This window comes from Patiria miniata, unplaced genomic scaffold (assembly GCF_015706575.1).
Source record: "Patiria miniata isolate m_02_andy unplaced genomic scaffold, ASM1570657v1 HiC_scaffold_1, whole genome shotgun sequence".
Lineage (NCBI taxonomy): Eukaryota > Metazoa > Echinodermata > Asteroidea > Valvatida > Asterinidae > Patiria > Patiria miniata.
In genome coordinates this window covers 36,678,773-36,698,254 of record NW_024037047.1, presented here as the reverse complement: position 1 = coordinate 36,698,254, position 19,482 = coordinate 36,678,773, and the positions used below count along the sequence as shown (strand labels likewise).

Here is a 19,482-nt window from a genome sequence, read left to right as displayed (position 1 = left end):
CGATGGGAAGCAATCATACGTAAGACAGAGGATCTGCAGGAGAGGCCCCTGGGGTTGCAATCGCTGGGTTTGTAATAAGCCAGGACAAACATCCAAACAAACATCCAAACAGAGACTTGCGTATTTTTATATAGATATTAAATTTGGCCCACTTGTGATCAGACAGATATGGTTGAAATAGTTGAAATAGCGAGTGTAACACAGCAAATATTAAGATTTTGTTTAAGTATTCTTTCAAACTTGAGCTAGTTGGATAAGGACCTATAACTAGGTGACTTGGCTAGCTCAACCGTTGTTGACTTGCTAGGTTTGGATCAAAATTCAGAGTCAAAGTAATCAGTCAATCTTTGCTTAATCACATGTCTCAAACATGCTCTATGATGGTACTTACTAAATTCCAGGAAGATAAATGCACCGATTGGTACGCCCCAGCCAGCTTCCAAAAATTTAGCATGTCGTCTTGGGAAAGGAATTGTCCCACTCAGGACAAGGTCAAATTGCTTAAAGTTGTCATCTGCCTTGCCATTGATGATGACATCGATGAGCTCCTCAATCTTCCAATAAAATGAAAATGATTGCAAATTAAGGGTTTCAATTTGTTAGGTCTGCTACCATTAGCAAAGAATCCAAGCTCACAACGGCAAAATATGCTGTGCCAACTGCTGGTGTATTTCACAGGTTAGCAAGGAATTTCAGCTTCTGTGCAGGCGTACTTTGTACATCCTAGGACTTAAGATTCTGTGCTTAAGCACAAGCAAACCACAGAAGTAGTTTTAAATGAAATGTTAACGTTTGTTAACTTACAAAGGTCCTAAAGAGAGCACGTAGGTCTTTCATCAACTGAACCACAGTGAATGGGTCGATATTCTGCAGATCCAGCATTGCTTCTAACTCCCCTACGGTCATGTTGGCAATACGTCGGCCAAGAGCATCCAAACCTTTCTCTGTTGAGGTAAGTGAGTCAACAAAATTAATCCCAATTATGTAGCATGGGTGGAAGTCTCTACTAGTAAGGATGTAAAAAACCTCCACATCCACTAAGGGTTATAATTTTACACTATAATTAGACATTTCAATCTGTGGAGCATAGTGGCCTCGTGGTCTGGGGCATTGAATTTGTCATCTGCGGGTTATTTTGAGGGTTATTTTGCAGGTTGTGGGCTTGAGTCCAGCATGGGGTAATGGTGCGTGTGTCCTTGGGCAAGGCACTTTGTCACTCATTGCTTCTCCCCACCCAGTGGTAAATGGGTACCTGTGAGGCAGAGATGGTTATTGTGTTTGAATGTGCTCTGCACCGAAATGGCTGCATCAGAGCTGTTTACTCCCCAGGGAGCTGAGATGTTATTTGGAATGTTTAAATGGCCCAATGATCAGGGGTAGTAATGATGTAAAGCGTTTTTATCTAAAAAAAAAAAGTGCTATATAAGAACCTGTTATTATTATTATTATTATTAATGTATAACTTGCACTACAATACTGAACAACTTTATTAAAACTAAACATACTCTTCATGAAAAAACGTATTGCTTATTTTTAATGAGTCATTTTCTTTTAATACACATCAATGTGAACAGCATTGTGATGCGTGATGTACGACAATATGACACAAACTAGAAATGTTCTGGGAACAAGCTTGAATCTCTAGAAATTTTCTTGTTCAGGGAAAATATCATTTTGGTAAACTAGAAATGCATTTTGCTTTATTTGTTGGTAGATTGAAATGTACATACGCGTTAATCCTCCACCAATGATGACATCTCCCTGCCATGTGCCCGAGTCAGCGCCAGGACTGAGACTAAGGTCAAACAAGCTAGCTCCTCCTGAAACGAAACAAGCACACCACTTGGACTGTATATCATTAAACATGCTGCCATGAGTGGAATTGAACCTGTAGCCTTCCAAGTGGATGTCATACATGTTAATAGGGTTAACCAAACTTCAGATTCATTTCTTGCTTCAACTTCATCTCAGGTTGGAGAATCATTTAAAAGATGTTGGTGAAGATTGGTTGAAGAAATGGTAATTATCAGCATCCAGACTCCAGCCCAACGAACAGAGTGTTTACTGACCAAGCACAGGTTTATTCCAATACCTTTTTTGGGAAAGAAAAAAATCAAAACCTTTTGGTCCAACAGTCAGAACAAGTCCAAACTTATAAATTTCCAACAATTTTGATCAACAAAACACCCCTCTGGCTATATAATGGTAAGGACCTCTGGAAAACAACTCCTGGATTGATGCACGCATCACGCTTACCGGTACTGCATATGTGACACACAACGCAGATGTACCGGTGTAGTGTGAATTTAGGGCTATGACATACTGCTTCACTGGTAGTACTGTGCATGCCAATGTGAAGATTGTGAACATTCAACCAATGAAACGGTGCTGGCACCAAATTTCATGAGTCAAAATTGCATGTGACACTGGAAAAGTGCTTAAGACCAGCCAGCCATGTCTTTATCAACCGTTTAAAACTAACCACGTGACAGGCTCTCGACCAATAGGAATGGGTAAACTGTCTCTATGAATACATGTTTATCACTCACTAGTTCATTCATATTTTAGCACTGACAGTCAAACACCTTTAAAGAGGGCCTTGGGACTTTGCAAATTACCTTGTTATTACAGGTACCTTGTATTATCAGTAATGGAAAACAAAGGAAAACAGAGACTTGGGACCTAACATTTTCCTTGTTATAAGCAAGATGTTGTATTAACAGTGCTCTTCTTATCAGGGTTCGACTGTAGTACTGTACCTGCAGTCACTGAGAGTGACAGGTCCCTTCTCCTTCTCCTGGTAACTGGAGTTTCATCTTCATCACCAAAGATGAGAAGACCCATGGAGCGACGGCTTGCTGTACCTGATTCAGCAATCCCTGTAACAATGACAAAGCTAGACTGAAATATCCATACATACCTCAGACAGTTGGACCATCAGCTTTATCATCAGTAATACAAACCTCAAGTTTATAACTGCTTCATCACACTTTTATCCCCATATGAGCTCCGTACTTAGACAGATTTGGGAGGACCAAGGGGAGGAACTTGAATGTATTGCTATCGTACTCCTCACGCTCACACAAAGAAGATACAGCTAGTCCCACAAGGGGAAAATTAGACAGATGTAGTCAACAACCAGTTAATAAAGGTATATTGCATGTGAGTTTTTGAATATTTTTAAAATTATCTCTTAAAGTCAGATAACCAATCTACCATACAAACACTCACATGAGCACGATCATCGCATCCACTGGGACCAAATCTAGCGGTAATAGCCTATGGCCTATAAGGAATAATGCATATGTAGGAATTAGCAGGTAAGAGAGGGCCCGAAGTGAACCAGTGACTCATTACTACTCTGCTTTAGGATCCCTCTGGGTTCAACACTTGGTTATTAAAACCAACTTTTGTAGCTTTATCCTCAATTAACTTCAGACAAAACAGAAGAATGAAACTTACTGGGCTTGACAGCTTTCTCTGGCTGCAGCTTAGTCATGGTGTTATCCTCTGCTGAATACGAGGTGGAGCCTCCACTAAGAATGGTCTTAAAGTAGGCCCTGGCCTTGTCTATAGGATTAGCTGTCAGGTCTTCCGTGCTGTCCAGTTCCTCAGCAGATTCACTAGCATTACATGGAGTACACCAAAGAAGTTTGTTACAAGAACGTTATTTTAATGGACTCTTGAATACATCCAAATCAGGTCATGGGTTTGAGATGTGATGGTGAAAGGCTTTCAAGTAGAAGTAGCCTGGGTACAGAACCTTTGAAGCTGAAGCCACCTTTACGAAAATTGTCTAAAACTTCCCTGAAATGACATTCTTTACCTTGTGAATGACTGTTATTCTTGAGCTTGTTACATTATCAAGGACCTTTCTTAAAAATCTTAATATTTAATATAAAATTTGAAACTTTTCAAATATAAGAGCCTTAAATACTGATCACATGCCAACAACAATAAGTCCACATATTGCCACGAACCATCCTGCCTGTTACTCCCTCAACCAAAACCCTTTTCAGCCCTTTTGTAATTATGGATACATTGGGGAAAACATAAAATGTAATACAGTATAATAAAAGTTATAATGTGCTATATAAAGCCATCTTAAAGTTTTTGTCTTAACCCATGTCAGAGTACAAGATGGCGGGGAGAAATGGACTGTATCCAAAAAAGTAGGGCTTGAATCCCTATAGCAATGTACTTTTAACTCTTTTAACTTTACACATATTCTCATGAGAAGTGTGATTTTGTCTTACAGTTACACTTACACACTTAGTTTAATGGGCAATTATCAGGCTTAAGCCTTTAAGACCAAATATTTTTCCTTCCAAAACCTATCCAGCTGCATCTTGAACTGGTTTGTGGTCTTAGCTGAGAAATATTTTCTACAGTTCAGCCCTTTTTCAGAGCTGTCTACTTTACTTTTGTGATGAAAGAGCTTAGTCTGGATTAAACATTGGGTTTTAAGTCCACTCACAGGTCGTCCACACTTCTTCGCTTCCTCCTTGTGCTGCTGCCTCCTCCTTGATCATCACAATGAGATCCTGAGAACATTGCATCTCTGAGAATGACCATGGGTTCAGCACATGCACCCTGCCAGCACAAGCTGATGTCTAGATCCACGTCATAGATAGTATTATGGGGCCGCTCTACATCATACCTACATGCATACAGACAATTGTAGAGGAATGTTCAAATTTAATGTAGCATGGAAACTCGAGGCCCCAGGTGTTCTTTTTGTGGTAAAAAAAACCAACGCCCCCAAAAGGTCAATAATGTCATACAAAAGCTAAGCACTAAGAGCTTCAGATTAGCTGCTAATTTGAAATGCATTCAAAGACTATTTATTGCTGAGATCATAACAGTTGAGTATTGCATTAAGGATACATTGTTTTTGCATATGCTGTTGTCATGCTTGCCCGACAGTAGGTACCCTGACATGCCTGATATAAAAGTGTCTGTGGGAGGTGTCCTGAAACTGATTAAATCAATGGATGTCTCCAAAGCAGCTGGGCCAGACCAAATACCAAATAGAGGCCTCAAATTGGCTGCAGATGAATCGCCCCCATCCTTGCGCACATCTTCAAACAATCTTTGGACACAGGTGAGCTAACGGCAGATTGGAAAAATAACAGCGTTGCTGTTGAAACCCCTCAGCCAGAGTCAAGTTATCATCCGACAACCATTAACCTTTAACTCAACATGATGACCTTGACCTTCGGCCTTTGACCCCAGAACCAGTCCCAACTTAATTGCCTGTACCCAAGGGCAACCCCCTACCTAAGTCAGACACCAAAATCTCATTTCTAACTCAAGTTAGCATCCGGAAACCATTTACATTTAACTTACCACGGTGACCTTGACCTTTGACCTTTTGACCCCAAAACCAATCCCAACTTGCCTACTCCCAAGGGCAACCCTCTACCAAAGTTAGACACCAAAATCTCATTTCTAAGTCAAGTTATCATCCGGAAACCATTTACCTTTAACTCACCACGGTGACCTTGACCTTTGACTTTTTGACCTCAAAACCAATCCCAACTTGCCTATTCCCAAGGGCAACCCCCTACCGAAGTTACAACCCCAAACAACATTTCTAACTCAAGTTATCATCCGGAAACTAAGCTGCCCGGACGGACAGACGGACGGTCTAGCCAGACGAAATTGTGGGGTGATAGCATTGTGTTTCCATTATCCCTTTTTCTAAAGATTCCCTTCTGGGGTGATGTTTTTCTATTGTGAAAATAGTGGGGTGATGTGTCCTGAAAGGAACATCACCCCACAAGGGTGGTATGGTCAGAACGGACACACAGACATACGGACGGACGGACGGACGCCCTAGGCGATGACAATACCCCTCGAGCCTCTCGGCTGAGGGGTAAAAAGGCCAACGTAACCCCTTTGTTCAAGAAGGGTGCTACATCTGATCCAGCTAATTATAGACCAGTGTCCCTAACTTCAATGTGTTGCAAATTTCTGGAGCATCTTGTTGACAGTCAGTTGATGAAGCACCTGGACCAGCATCAAATTATATCTGAAAATCAGCATGCCTTCTGTAGAGGACGTTCATGTGAGAGTCAACTCATTTTGACTTTCAATGATCTTGCCCGCAATCACAACAATGGTATCACCACAGATGTAGCAGTGTTGGACTTTTCAAAGGCGTTCGACACAGTACCACACCAGAAACTCCTTCAGAAGATCGATCATTACAGCATCAGGGGCAAGATTAAAAACTGGATCTCTGAATTCCTAAGGCGAGCCATCAGATAACAGACCGTTCGGGTACCGGGTCCGGTATGCTAATTTCTTTCACCCCAATCGCGTCGGTACGAAGCCAGAAGCCACCCGGTCACTGAAGCGTGACGCCCCAATCGGTCCAACGTGGTGACTCAGGGTTTCACAATAGGCAACATAAATTGATGTCTGGCCATTGTTGGAGGATTTTTCGGCCCGCTGGGATTACCAGCGGCAACTTCTATAAAGCTCATCACAGTCATTGTTGCCTGCTGGAGGATTAGCGCGTCGCAAATTGGTTCCTTTGTGATGAGCCAGAGCAATGGTGCAGAAGCCTGGTGGAGTTAATCCAGGCCGATCGGTTCCATGCAAGGTCCCGATCCCTTCAACATACTGGGCGGGCTCAACCCCGAACGGTCCGGGGAGGGATTCTAATTTGAGGGCTCGCCTAAACAACTGGCTACAGAGGGTTGTTGTCAACGGGGTATTGTCCAGCTGGCATAAAGTTCTTAGCGGTGTGCCACAGGGGACTGTGTTGGGACCGCACTTGTTCCTCCTTTTCATCAACGACATTCAATCAGCTGTGAGGGGCGTTACCAGGCTATTTGCCTACAACTGCCTCATATACCATCAGATCAACTCCAATGAAGATGAGAAATTGCTGCAGGCCAACCTCGACAACCTCATTGGATGGGCTACTACGTGGGGTATGCGATTTAATGCGAGCAAATGTAAATCAATGCGAGTCTCTTGTAAACGCAACCCTGGTGAACCTGCCTATGAGATGGATGGAGTGGGTTTTGAAGCAACCAAGGAATTCACGTACCTGGGCATAAAAATCCAACATGATGTGGGATGGGAAAACCAGATGCAGCATGCTGTTACTAAGGCATCATGAGTCCTTAACTTCATCAAACGAAATTTCTACATGAGCTTTAAAAATGTAAAGGAAAGGTTATATTTCACACTTGTCCGGCCACTCTTAGAATATGGTGTAGCTGAATGGAACCCTTATAACATCAGTCATCAGTCTGCGATAGAGCAAATTCAGCGCAGAGCTGCACGCTTCATTCCTGGAGATTACGCCAGACAGAGTAATGTCTCCAAAATGTTATCTTCTCTTGGATGGGAGAAGTTAACTGACAGAAGGGAAACCCACCAGATGACTCAACTCTACAAGATAATCACTCACACCGTTGACATCGATGCCTCAGATTATCTTCAACCAAAAATGCAGAGATCCAGGAGGGGGAAGAACATCCTCAACTGCATTCAAGAACTCATTTTTTCCAAGGACAATTAAATTATGGAGTGACCTGCCCCAACACATCACTGACTCTTTGACGAACAAGACCTTTAGAGACAACTATTATAACCACATCGTAACCGAGACCTAGATGCCGACACCTCCCCGTGACCTCCTAGTCAAGATCCCTAGAGGATGTTTCAGGTGGAAACCAACCAAGTACCAGTACAGTGTGTCAGCAATGAAGTCTGTCACTCATACAGCAGGTGTGAGCAAGATTTTTATTTTAAAGAAACTTGAATCCTGGATCCTGAATGGTCTATCCATGGTAAGAATACTGTGATATTATCCTCATACCATGGTCAATATAGCGCTCTGTGTATCACGCTATTCCGAGATGTATGTGTTTACATGCCACATATATGCAAGTGTAGTTGAATAAGCACTGAAAAGTGATCACAGCATGCACATTGCATCTTTACTGTGTGTCATGTTTGCTTCAAGAAAAATGTGTTATCCCACTCGGCCTTAGCCTCATAGCACGTGCCACAGACGTACCATTATTCTGTGTCCCACTCGTGCTCGTTTGATAAAAAGAATCACTTTTTACACTCTAACACCACATCTTTACACTCAAACACCACAACAAAAGGCAATTTTTTACAAAGAGCAAAGGTGAGTGAAACTTCAGTGTTTGAGAAGTTGCAGAATCAGACCTATTGATTCTGAATTTAATTTGTTACCCCACAGACCAACTCCCATTTTCAAGCTTGTGATTCCCTTAAAAAAGGCTAATCTTATCTCAAGAATTTTGATACTGAGTTCTGCCAGGAATGTTGCAACTGTGTACTGACGGATGATTGACCTTACCTGATCTTCAGAACTCCTAGGGTTTTCTCAAAGGAATGAGCTGGGGAGAAAAGAAACAAAATAACCATAAGTTAGTCATTAAATTCTAGCAGGGATCTCAAACCAATATTCAAGCTCCACTTGGAAAGTTTCAACAGAAACAACATTGGGAACACTTGTATAAGATACATCCAACTAAAATAATAACAGTCTCAAAGTGAATACATGCAGGCTGAAAGTGTTGCAATGTTATGGGAGCCACAGAAGTGCCAGAAATATTTCCCAAGAGGACAACAAAAGGCAGACAGGAGAAAACAAAGGGAAATGTTTCCAGCAGGATATTCATAGCACATCAGTGATTGATCTTCTTCACATTATATCACTGTTTCAATTAATAACAAATCAGTGGGACGCTCAACTATTTTGATAAATTTTAGTTACACTCATTAATGAAAAAAGTGCATCTTTTGAAGCAACAAGGTTGATAATGGAATTGTTTCCTTACTCTGCAGTAGTTGTATGCCAATCGTCTCAACATGACTCCATTTCTCAAATCCAAATGAGAAAGTGCGAGCACACGGATCCAGCTTCACCCAGACAGAAAATGACCTCTGAACTATGCCCAGGTCAAAGTTCAAGCAACAACCAACCCCAAGGCATGACTGATCCAGGGAACAGAATGGTGCGACAGCTGATGGTACAGCAAGTGAACTGCAGCCTGTTTAAAAACAAAAGTAAAACAGAGCTGTTACTAATTATGCTGTATTAGATTATGGTTAAAACGATCAAAACTCTGCCCATGTATTTTTGGCTCAAACTAAACATTTGGAACAATATTAGGTTTTGCCCTTCACCGACGTATAAACACAGTATACTAAGTGTGTTATTACCTCCCAAGTGAAAGTTGGAAACAAAAAATCACTCGGGTGGGAATCAAACCCAAGATCTGCTTTCTAGTGAAGACATCTTACCCATCTAACAACATAAAAATATAAGGAAAAAAAATACAGGCAAATCATCCAGAGGAACCCTCAGTCTACAAACATTCCAACTGGATGTAAAATGGGTAAACTGAGTATCTACTTGGAGCTTAACCCCTAAAGTCCATAAGCTTGCAGCTTTGGTCCGATGTCCATAAACTTGCCTGTGGTTGCTGGTGTGATTTGCTCTGGTGGACCACTGCATGGTTGAGGTAGGAGAACATCAGCGCTGACACTCAGACGGTTCACTACAAGGCCACTAGCATAATCTCCGATATCACCTACTCAGAAATAGTGATAAAATTCTGTGTTAGATTGCGTAAACATCTCAAGCATTTTCTATGGTCACAAAATTAAGTTTGATTTGCGAGACAGAGGCTGATTCAGGTGGTCAAGGGGGTACTGGGATCATTTTTGATCACAATGTGTCAACTGATTTCTCAAACCTAAAATGGATGAGATAGTTCTGTCATGAACTCAATAAATAATGCCAAGGAGAAGCAGTTTTAACTTAAAGAACGAAAATATAAATTTAATAATACAAAATGAAATGACATATTTACTAAGAATATTTTTAAAATAATCAAATTAAATCAGAGGATCTGTACAAATCAAAGAACTCTAAAACTCAAGAATGATCTAACAATGCAGGTTTTTTCCCCTCAAAATAATGAACACAAAACTGAACGAAATGTAACAGAATTCAACCTGGGCTAATGGTAACGCAGGCAACTCCTTAAAATCAAACCAAATTAAAAAGCAAGTTAACTATAGCAAGTTAATAACAAAGTTAATCCGCAAGGCATACAAAATGCAAACTGTGCAAGTACAAATATACAAACAAAACAAAAAATTTGTAACTTCTCAACTGAGTTTCAAACAAATGCCAATGGAAAATAAGCTTATCCAGCCAATAAATTGATAAAAAAAAATACAAATCAATGACTTTAAATAATGTCAAACTGGTTATAGAAAGCAAACTAAACTCAAAAACTTATCACTCCTTAGCAATTTAATCAATTTAATTTCAAAGAAAATATATCTCCTCGTGTTTAGCTTCAAATTCCAATTACAGATATTTACTATGATTCTAAATATATTTTTATGGTACAACCGTCCCCCCTCAGAATTCGGATCAGGTGGGTGACGCTGACTGGGCTGTCCTCCTTGACGCCATGTATGATGTCAGTTGTAAACCGGATCAGTCACAGCCTGGTTCAAGTGAATCCCTGGATGCCTGGCATAGTATAGATTCGGGCTCACAGGAATAGAGTTGGTTGTTTCCACCGGGGTAAATGGTTATCTAAAAGATTTTAAATCACCCCAAAACACTCTAAATCTCTGTTCTCTTTGAACCATTGGACAAATCAGTCAAAATGCTCCATAAAAATCAGTTAACAGTCTAAAGATCGACTTTGACTTGCTTCATGTCACAAACTTACTTAACAATGACACGCATGCACAATCAATGCCAATTCAACTTTAAAATAGACAAATCTTAAAATCAAGCAGTTTTCACGACTGGAAACAATAAAATGAAACTTACGGTAATTCTGGAGAATACACCCTTGGTTTTCAGGCTAACGCCGTGTGACATCTGGTCAAAGTCAAACGATGACGAGAGTGGCACATAGTACTGTTGTACTTTAAACTGTGGCTCTCTGCATCATCGATTTTGGTTGGCCGGCCCTGTACCTGCAGTTGCTGTATCCACTCGCCTGCTGGTTACGGTGGCAGCAAACCAACAACACTTGACAAATTCGAATCTTGGACACTTCTCTCTCTCTCAAACGCACACATGGTTCTCTCACATTCCGCCTTACACGTCAAGCGTTAACATTGCTAAAATTTGGTTGCAACTTCCAATAGTGTACCACAAACGAATTACCAAAAAAAGGGACAGCAAATTACCATAACCATTGTCTACGAGGGGTGTCTTCACACTAGACCATCAAATAAACAAAATAATTGGGGTGTTCTAAAAAATCAGGTGTGTATTCTGCGGAGACATCACTTTTGAAACCAGTATTGCGTCAATTCCATGAGGGATAAATGAAAAGAAAAACATTTATGCACAAAAACAAAAGGAACTCAGATATGAAGGCATAAAAATCACAGGCATAAAAATGAAAATAACTTGACAATAAGCCACTTAGGTATTTCAACAGGTATTTTTAACCTCCTCCAAAACTAATTTACTCCACCAGGGCAGAAGCATTAAAGGTCCCCATCCCTTTCTATAAATCCTTGATCCATGCCTGCTGGATTGTAACAAACTATTGGACATGCGCATTCAAAAGGGCAGGGGACAGGGCCTTCTCAGTGTCTGGTATTCCTTATCCAACATCCGCAACATCAGTTCAACATCAACTTTAAGGGTAGATTGAAAACTGATCTGTTCTTAGGTCTCAATCTGATACTTCTCGTTTACATGTGACAATCAACACAAAGGCTGCAGCTGACAAAGCGTTCTCCATCGCAGGTCCAAAAGAATGGAACAGAATCCCTCAGATCACATCCAAGACTCAACATCAATGCAGACTTTCAAAAATCACCACAGTATCCACTTTCCTGTACATTTCCAAGTGTCTGATCTAAGTTGTTTATTGTTTTGTTTTTCATTGTAAAGCGCTTTGATCTTGTTAAAAGCGCTATATAAGAACCTGTATAATACATACATGCAAATGTACCATTAAAGAGACACGGTATCGTAATATCTTCGAACGGTGGGAGACATCGGTCATTAGGGAAACATTTTCATGTCTCCCTAATGTCACAGCCCCCCTTTAGAGGCTTAATTTTACTGTCGCAATGGGTTATTTTTGTTGCTCGTGGTCTAATTAGTAAACATACCGAAATTCGTGGAAAAAGGACGAGGGAATATTGGGTTAGGACACATTTAAGTTTAAAAAATTTTGTGCACAAGTCTATGGGAATGTCTCCCAAATGTCCAATCCAAGGAAATTATTATTATTATTATTATTATTCTTTCCACGCAATCTGTAACTTTGTGCTCTGTAATTGTCTTCAGTTGCGCATTGTAACTTGCGGAATTGCACGCTATAAATTGTGTTGTTATTATTATTAAGACTTACCCAAGTCTTGAGCCCACTCCAAAGTTCCATTGGGAGTACAGAATGGTATTGGTGCTGTGAAGTCCTGAAGGATGACAATGTCAGGAGCACAGCCTCCAGCGATGCAGAGTTGCAGGGAGAGGGAGAGGAGCAAGTTACGGTTGTCTGTGGTCTTGTCGATTGTGAAGGTAAGCAAGACAACATCACTCAGTCTTTCCCTTGTCACTTTGCCCCACTTGTAACTGCAGAAATGTGAGAAATCTTGTATTACAATCACTGCCAGTAATGACTCAATTTAAACATTTTGAGTATTTGAAAAGTAACCTTCCTTAGAGCAGGCTTCAATATTGACAGTCAAGAGAGTGTGATTCTATCCTGGATTGCATTAAATAGTCAACAAAATAAACTACATACCTTAAAAGGGTGACATTGTAACTCCAGTTCTCAAATCCAACACTCAGTTTGAAATCACAGGGGTCTACAATCAGCCATGCCCTCAGAGTGCGACTGATAATGCCGAGGTCTACTGCTAGACAACACTCCACCCCTAGGCAGGCATCTGAATAGTGACATACACCTCCTGACGGAAGTGTGGGCAGAGAGGGGAGGTGTGGACACACTACAGGAAATAAGGGAGTAAAAAGGACATTGACGATAGTTGAATAAGAATCACAAGTGTAATTTTGTAATGTTTATTTATTGTTTGGGAAACATGAGGCACGATTCTATTGAATGGAAATGTGAAATTGAAATGGAAGGAAATTGGAAGCTTGAATAGGCTAAGAGGAAAAAAGGAAGACTGTAACATTTTGAAACACCTTTAGTTTAGTTTAGTCAAAATTGTACACCTTATTCTTTTTTCACTTGGGGATTCTTTGAAAGTGGAAGATAATCATAGGTGATAGGTAGACTTTTTCAAGTAATGAAAAAACAAGGACAGCTACACAAATCCACTTTTGCCACTAGGTTTCGTCATTTCCTGATGTACAGGACAGCTTCCACTTCTCAGTGCCAATCGCGCGGTTCTCCGATTTTGAGTTGCATGTGGGTTTTGTAAAGCTTTAAAAATGTCAAGTTAACATGTCACTGAAAGCGAATGCATTGTGTAAAATCTTATGAAAGCAAGCTTTTAATTTAAATGCTTGGGGCATCCCAGTGACGAAACAGCGACCCACTAATGGGCACCTCAATTTAGCCTATACCATTCAAACTTAACTTAAAGCCCTTATACAGGTCATGGGACAATACTAATGTCCCTACCTCCAGACTGACTAGGCTGGATCACAGGTGGGCAAGGTGTGGCCGAGACTAGACGAGATGGTAAGCCAAGAGCCTGAGCCACAACCTCAAATCCAGCGTCCAGGCTTCCGAGCTGAGAGATTGAGGTTATACCTAGCAGTAATAAAACAAACACTGCATTATTTGATGTCAGTGAACACAATATAAGCTTACAACAGTGGGCTACATGCACAAGTACCCCCTCAACAGTGAAAAACTAAGAGTTGAGAAAGACCACTGGGAGAGACAGTGGAAGTATTGCCGATGACGCTTGATGCTCTCATGAAGCCGCTTTAGCTTTGTGAACGTTAAAAATAAAATTAGTCATGCGTACTTCATGCTATACACGCATGAACCAATACGTACATGTTTCTTATGAAGCAGGAAGTTAACAGAGCAATAGAACCCATAAGGTAGTCTTTAGAAATCAATCTACCCCATAAGGGAAACGCTATGGAGTTTGAGATTTTAATAGGAACAAAAGGGAACAAAAGAAGGAAAACAAAGGTCTGCCCCACAGGTATGTGCATGTAAAGCTGCGTGAGTGTCCCTTCCACTGGGCACTAAGAGGTTGTCAAAACTCTTACTAAAATGCTCCTGCAGGCCAGAACAAGCTCTACAGCTATAGAGTGATACATTAAGCCCTGCCTCTTGACATCTGATCAATCAAATCCATGATTACTGGCTGACATGCTTGCACAAAGTCTGACATTTGTGCATGTGTGAATGACGGGCTCAGCTACAACATGTACTACATGTAGAGTGGCATCGAAGAGGTGTGCGGTGGGGGCTTAATGGATCAGCCAAACTACTTGACCAGTTCTCGTCAGATGACGTGTATACATGCAAAGGTTTTGCGGTATTCTGACTGGATGACGGAAAACATGCAGTAAGTGAGGCCAGAAATATCCGTCAGCGATCCACTGGTAGTGAGCGAGGCCAGAAATATTAGGGTATGCTACCTGCAGATGACGGCCTGAACCCACCTGGCATCGAGGTTCGTGAAAAACAATCCCGCGCATGGGTCTGGTCAATGTCAAAATAATCCCAGCACAAAGTGGTTAACATGAAATTCATATACTAACAACAATACTCATATACTCAGAATACAAAGCAATAAAGTAACAGAAAAGAGGGAAAACGTAGATTAGAGGGGGGGGGGGCCCAAAACCAAGATGCAAATAAGGAGCATGGGAAGGGTGGAAAGAAATCTTGAAAAGCGACTGCTACTGAGTCTCAGAATGAAAATGATCACACTTGCCTCAACACTATCAGCCCATTTCATGGCACATTAATACAATGCAAACTTGTTTCATGGAACCGTTCTCAATGATTTGCCCATCTGTTTTCATGACTCAAGGGAGCTACTAGCTTTACAGCTACCGGTAGAGTCCATCATTTGCAGCTATCCAAAAGTAACTGAAATACTTATTGTTGAAAAGCATACTTGGTTTAAAGATAGTAATGGGACTAAAACTCCCTGTGAAATCACTCTTTTTGGCATGCGGTCATTTTGAAGAAAGCAGTGAAAGAAGTCCATTTCCAATGATGCGTCTACAGTACGAATTCTTGGAAATTTCCGTTAGTAGTTTGTTTTTAATTCGGTGAAGCGCGGGCAAGCGTTGGCACGACACGCGTGTGCAGTTGTTGGTACAGTACGCGACATTGCGTAGCTACAATCAGCTCAGTGAGAATGTGTCTCGGACGTGAGGCCCCATTCAAAACATGACTCAGCAACTTTTGATTTGAAATCGAGATCCTAGAATATTGTTTTCTCGGAATACACAGCATTCACTAAGCTGAAACTTCATCAGGTTAGTTGTTAAGCACCCTACTTTAGATGATAATGTATGTTATCAGTCATCCAGTAGTAGTAGATGATTTTTCTTAATTGAATCAAATACTGGAACTTACTTAATTTTTTTGCAACTGTGCGACGAACAGGTGCCTTTCTTTGAACACATCAATAACATTGATGAACACATCAAGTTCACCCAGGAGCCCTGCAAGGAGAACAAACTTGCTTTCCTAGATTGCCTGGTCAAACGCAATAGCGATGGTACTCTCTCTTCTGACATATACAGAAAACCCACACACACAGACCAGTACCTGCAGTTTGATTCTCACCACCCCTTGGTTCATAAACTAGGGGTCATCAGAACACTGCAATATAGGGCAGACACCATCATAAGTGACGAGGACCAGATCCCCAAGGAGAAGGACCACATCCAAACTTCACTCCATCAATGTGGATACCCCAACTGGGCTTTCCACAAAGTCAACAAGAACAAACACCAACGTAAAGACAAAGGCAGGGTAAAGCCAGTTAAAGCCCGGGTCACCATCCCCTACATTGCCGGACTGTCTGAACGGATCAAGAACTCTTTCAAGTCACGTGGCATTGCCACTTGCTTCAAACCGTGCAACACCTTACGGGGGAAAGTGGTTCGAGTGAAGGACAGACAGCCCAAAGATACACGTTCCAACGTGGTATACGGGATCATCTGCGGGGATAAAGACTGCTCGGAGTCTTACGTTGGGGAAACCAAACAATCCCTAAAATCCAAGACCTACCAACATCGGCGGCCTAGCACAAACGAGGCACAAAACTCTGCTGTCTTCTTACACCTACGAGACTCTGGTCACACTCTCAGAAATGAGGATGTTGTGATCCTTGATAAGGAAGAGCAGTGGCACAAAAGAGGCATCAAGGAAGCCATTTGGGAAAGGGTCGAACAACCAACACTCAACAAAAGAGGGGGGCTACGCTTCAACCTTTCACATGCATGGGACCGGGCCATTCAAGGGATTCCAAGCCGTCTCACACGTGACCAGTCCACCGGGTCACCAGTTGCCTGACGAAGTCCGATGGTTTCGGACGCAACGTCGCACAGTTGCAAAAAAATTAAGTAAGTTCCAGTATTTGATTCAATTAAGAAAAATCACCCTACTTTAGATTTCAAGCTCTTTTGTTGCTTCACACAAACATAATGCAGAAATTACAAATGATGGACTGTACCTCTCATGTAGGGACCATGGACCAAAGCTGACCACAAGATGTGTCAGCATATCTGTTCTCATACATAACGTCGGTTGCACCACAAAGCGACGTATTGTCTATGGACTTTGTGCACATAATTTGTCACCTCATTGTGCGACCAGCAAAATACATGCAAAGATAGCTTCTTCTATGGTTCACTAAAGCATAAATATAATCAAGTTTCCCAGAATAAGAGCTGATGGAATTCACATAAACGTTCTGTGAAGGCAATTGAGCCTTACCTGGTAGATTATTCCAGGAGATGGTTCCGTTGGGGAAGCACATAGGAAGAGGGGATACTGCACCATCTAAGATCATGAGTTGTCCTGTACAATGACCATGGATGCATGCATCTATGGAGAGACTCATTGATATCTCACCATCCATGAGCTCCAAGGTGAACCTGCATTGTTAAACACATAGCAAAAGAGAAATTTCGTGTGAAAATATTGTTTTTGTAGGATGGTGTGAGCACTTTTGGCATTATAGATGTTGGGACTCAAAAAGGTTCTTATAGAGTGCTACAGTTAAAGTACTGTAACACAAAGTACAGGCAATCAAAAACTACATGTTACTTCCAATTTGTCCATGTGGACTAAATTGATTTGATATGATTTGATTTTATTCTGATAATAATTACCAAGAATGGGTCACTGGGGAGTTGTGCACAAAGTCTACTTCACTCTACTTACCTGTAGAGCAATACTACTTATGCATATTCCCCCTACCGGCAGGTATTTTCCGCTAAGAGTTATAAACAATAGCGCCCTCTGTCGCCCTACCCATAATAACCCGCGGCATGCGTGCCTCGTGAGCGTCCTCTTTTCTCTTAGCGGCAGGTCGGGTAGGACGTGCGTTAAATAGCTCGCTGTTTTCCTCGTCATTTACTACCCTTTTTTGTGCTTAAGAGAAGTTTATAATAAAAAGAGTTAGTAATCATCAGTTTGTAGAGTGTCATCATCTTCTTGGTTCTATTTATTTCATAAATATGAAGCGTTTGGGGAGGGCCGATCTGTCACAAACCGGGGGGAATTCCTCTCCCACGGGACGGACCGAGTTCTCGCCGTTAACGCTACGACGTTACCGTGGCAGCAGTCTCTCGTCCGGCACCCTCAGCCACAGTCGGCTGGGGGAGTTGGCAGTTCCGCCGATCAGTTAAGGGGACCTCGGTCACCTTCTCCGGTCAATTCAGGCGGAACACCCAAACTAAAGGCACACTCCGGCAAGGTTCCTCCAAAACATATCTCCTGTGCCGGAGCAAAGCCTAAGAAGGGCCGTCAGGGCAAGCATGGCTCGGCAACGAGCGCCGCTGTGTCACCTGGTCCTCCCCCGATCACGGGGCAGCCCGAGGGGACTAGCCGTCACACTTCGGTGGGCTCTAGTCACCCGTGCCCTCCCGACACAGTGCCGAACACCACTGGTTGTCGGGATGGGCTATTGCACGGGCTACCGGTCCGTTCAGCGCTCGCTCAGCCCACGGGGCCTGAGGCGCTGTCGGCCGGGTGCATTATGAGCGATACGGAGCCGGTCGCCCGGGGGGATCCCGGGCCGACGGCCCCCGTGCTAGCTTGCTCAGAGGGACTACTCTCATCATCGGATTTTTTCCGTTGTTCGGGGGTCCCGGTGTCCCAGGTGTCTTCCGATTTTTCCTCGGACACACCTCGGGGCCGTTCTTCTAAGAACAAGAATAAGAAGAAGGCTGCACGTCGATCGCGCCGTTCTTCTTCGGGTTCTGACGACTCCTCTGACCGGTCCCGCCGGGGCAAACGCTCCCGGGGGGAGGACGCGGTTTCTAGAGCAGATTTCCTGCAGGCTTTTCAGTCGATTTCCGATACGCTATCGGCTATGTCGGCAGGCCGTCGGGCGGGCCCTATTGGGGGCCCCCCTGCAGCGGTGGACTACGGCCCACAACCATCGGTCGTTGGTCCCGCATCGCAGTCTTCAGTCACCGGTCACGCTTGGGTGGCCCGGGAACAGAGGGACATACCGCAACACAATTAGTCGTGCTCCGGCGTCCCCGCCTGCGGTGAGGGCTTCACAGTCGTCGTTCGTTGGTCACGGTTGGGTGGCCCAAGCACAGCGGGATATACCACACGCGGTTGACCGTACACCGGAGGCCCGGCCTGCAGCGAGTGTCTCGCATGCATCGGCCGTGAGCCACGGTTGGGTGGATCAGAGGCCACGGGACCTACCGCATACGCTGGGATCCCCGCCTATATTGAGCATTCATCCATCCATGCCGTTTGACTCTGAGGAAGTTGTCCAGCTGCTAGCGCGTGGTTCGGTACAACTCGCCCCTCCAGACGGCGTTCGTTCACCGGAGTCAACTCGGCCCTCACAATCGGCTGAGTCATCCGGTGACAACGAGGAACCAGACCGATTACAGCGGCTGTCTATCTCTGAAACGGAGCTCCGTTTAGTACAGAGGGATATGATAAGAGTACTTAATTTACCCTCCACTGATGAGCCCCCTCTGCCCGATCATAAATCTTTCAAGCAAAGGACGGGCTCCACATCTAGCAGCGATAAAATATTCCCCATACTTCCTTTAGATCAAGTATGCCTGGAACATATCGACAACATCATCAACGGATAAATGGCGTCCGTTTCTCAGACGGGAACGAGATTATTTTCGTTTCCCGGCTGAAGATTTTGCGAAGTTTTTCACTCCACCTACTCTCCCGACGCAGCAAAAGATAAACTTGCGGCCGATGAGAGTGGTTCGTCTTCCAAGCGACCCTTTGTGGACAAAACACGGGGTAAACTTGAGGACGTTTT

General features: G+C 42.9%; 1 protein-coding gene across 1 annotated transcript in view; it reads right to left on the bottom strand.

Moving 5' to 3' along the window:
* LOC119733278 overlaps nt 1-19,482 on the bottom strand; it is a 73,006-nt gene that overhangs the window by 43,879 nt on the left and 9,645 nt on the right. Inside the window, exons 5-17 of the mRNA XM_038206875.1 lie at nt 16,947-17,107; nt 13,647-13,778; nt 12,801-13,005; nt 12,408-12,628; nt 9,477-9,593; nt 8,838-9,050; nt 8,354-8,393; nt 4,478-4,660; nt 3,463-3,623; nt 2,760-2,879; nt 1,731-1,820; nt 805-944; nt 392-554 (exon numbers count right to left, since the gene is read on the bottom strand). Coding sequence (XP_038062803.1) covers nt 392-554; nt 805-944; nt 1,731-1,820; nt 2,760-2,879; nt 3,463-3,623; nt 4,478-4,660; nt 8,354-8,393; nt 8,838-9,050; nt 9,477-9,593; nt 12,408-12,628; nt 12,801-13,005; nt 13,647-13,778; nt 16,947-17,107 — 1,946 coding nt within the window. The remainder of the gene's footprint in view (nt 1-391; nt 555-804; nt 945-1,730; nt 1,821-2,759; nt 2,880-3,462; nt 3,624-4,477; nt 4,661-8,353; nt 8,394-8,837; nt 9,051-9,476; nt 9,594-12,407; nt 12,629-12,800; nt 13,006-13,646; nt 13,779-16,946; nt 17,108-19,482) is intronic.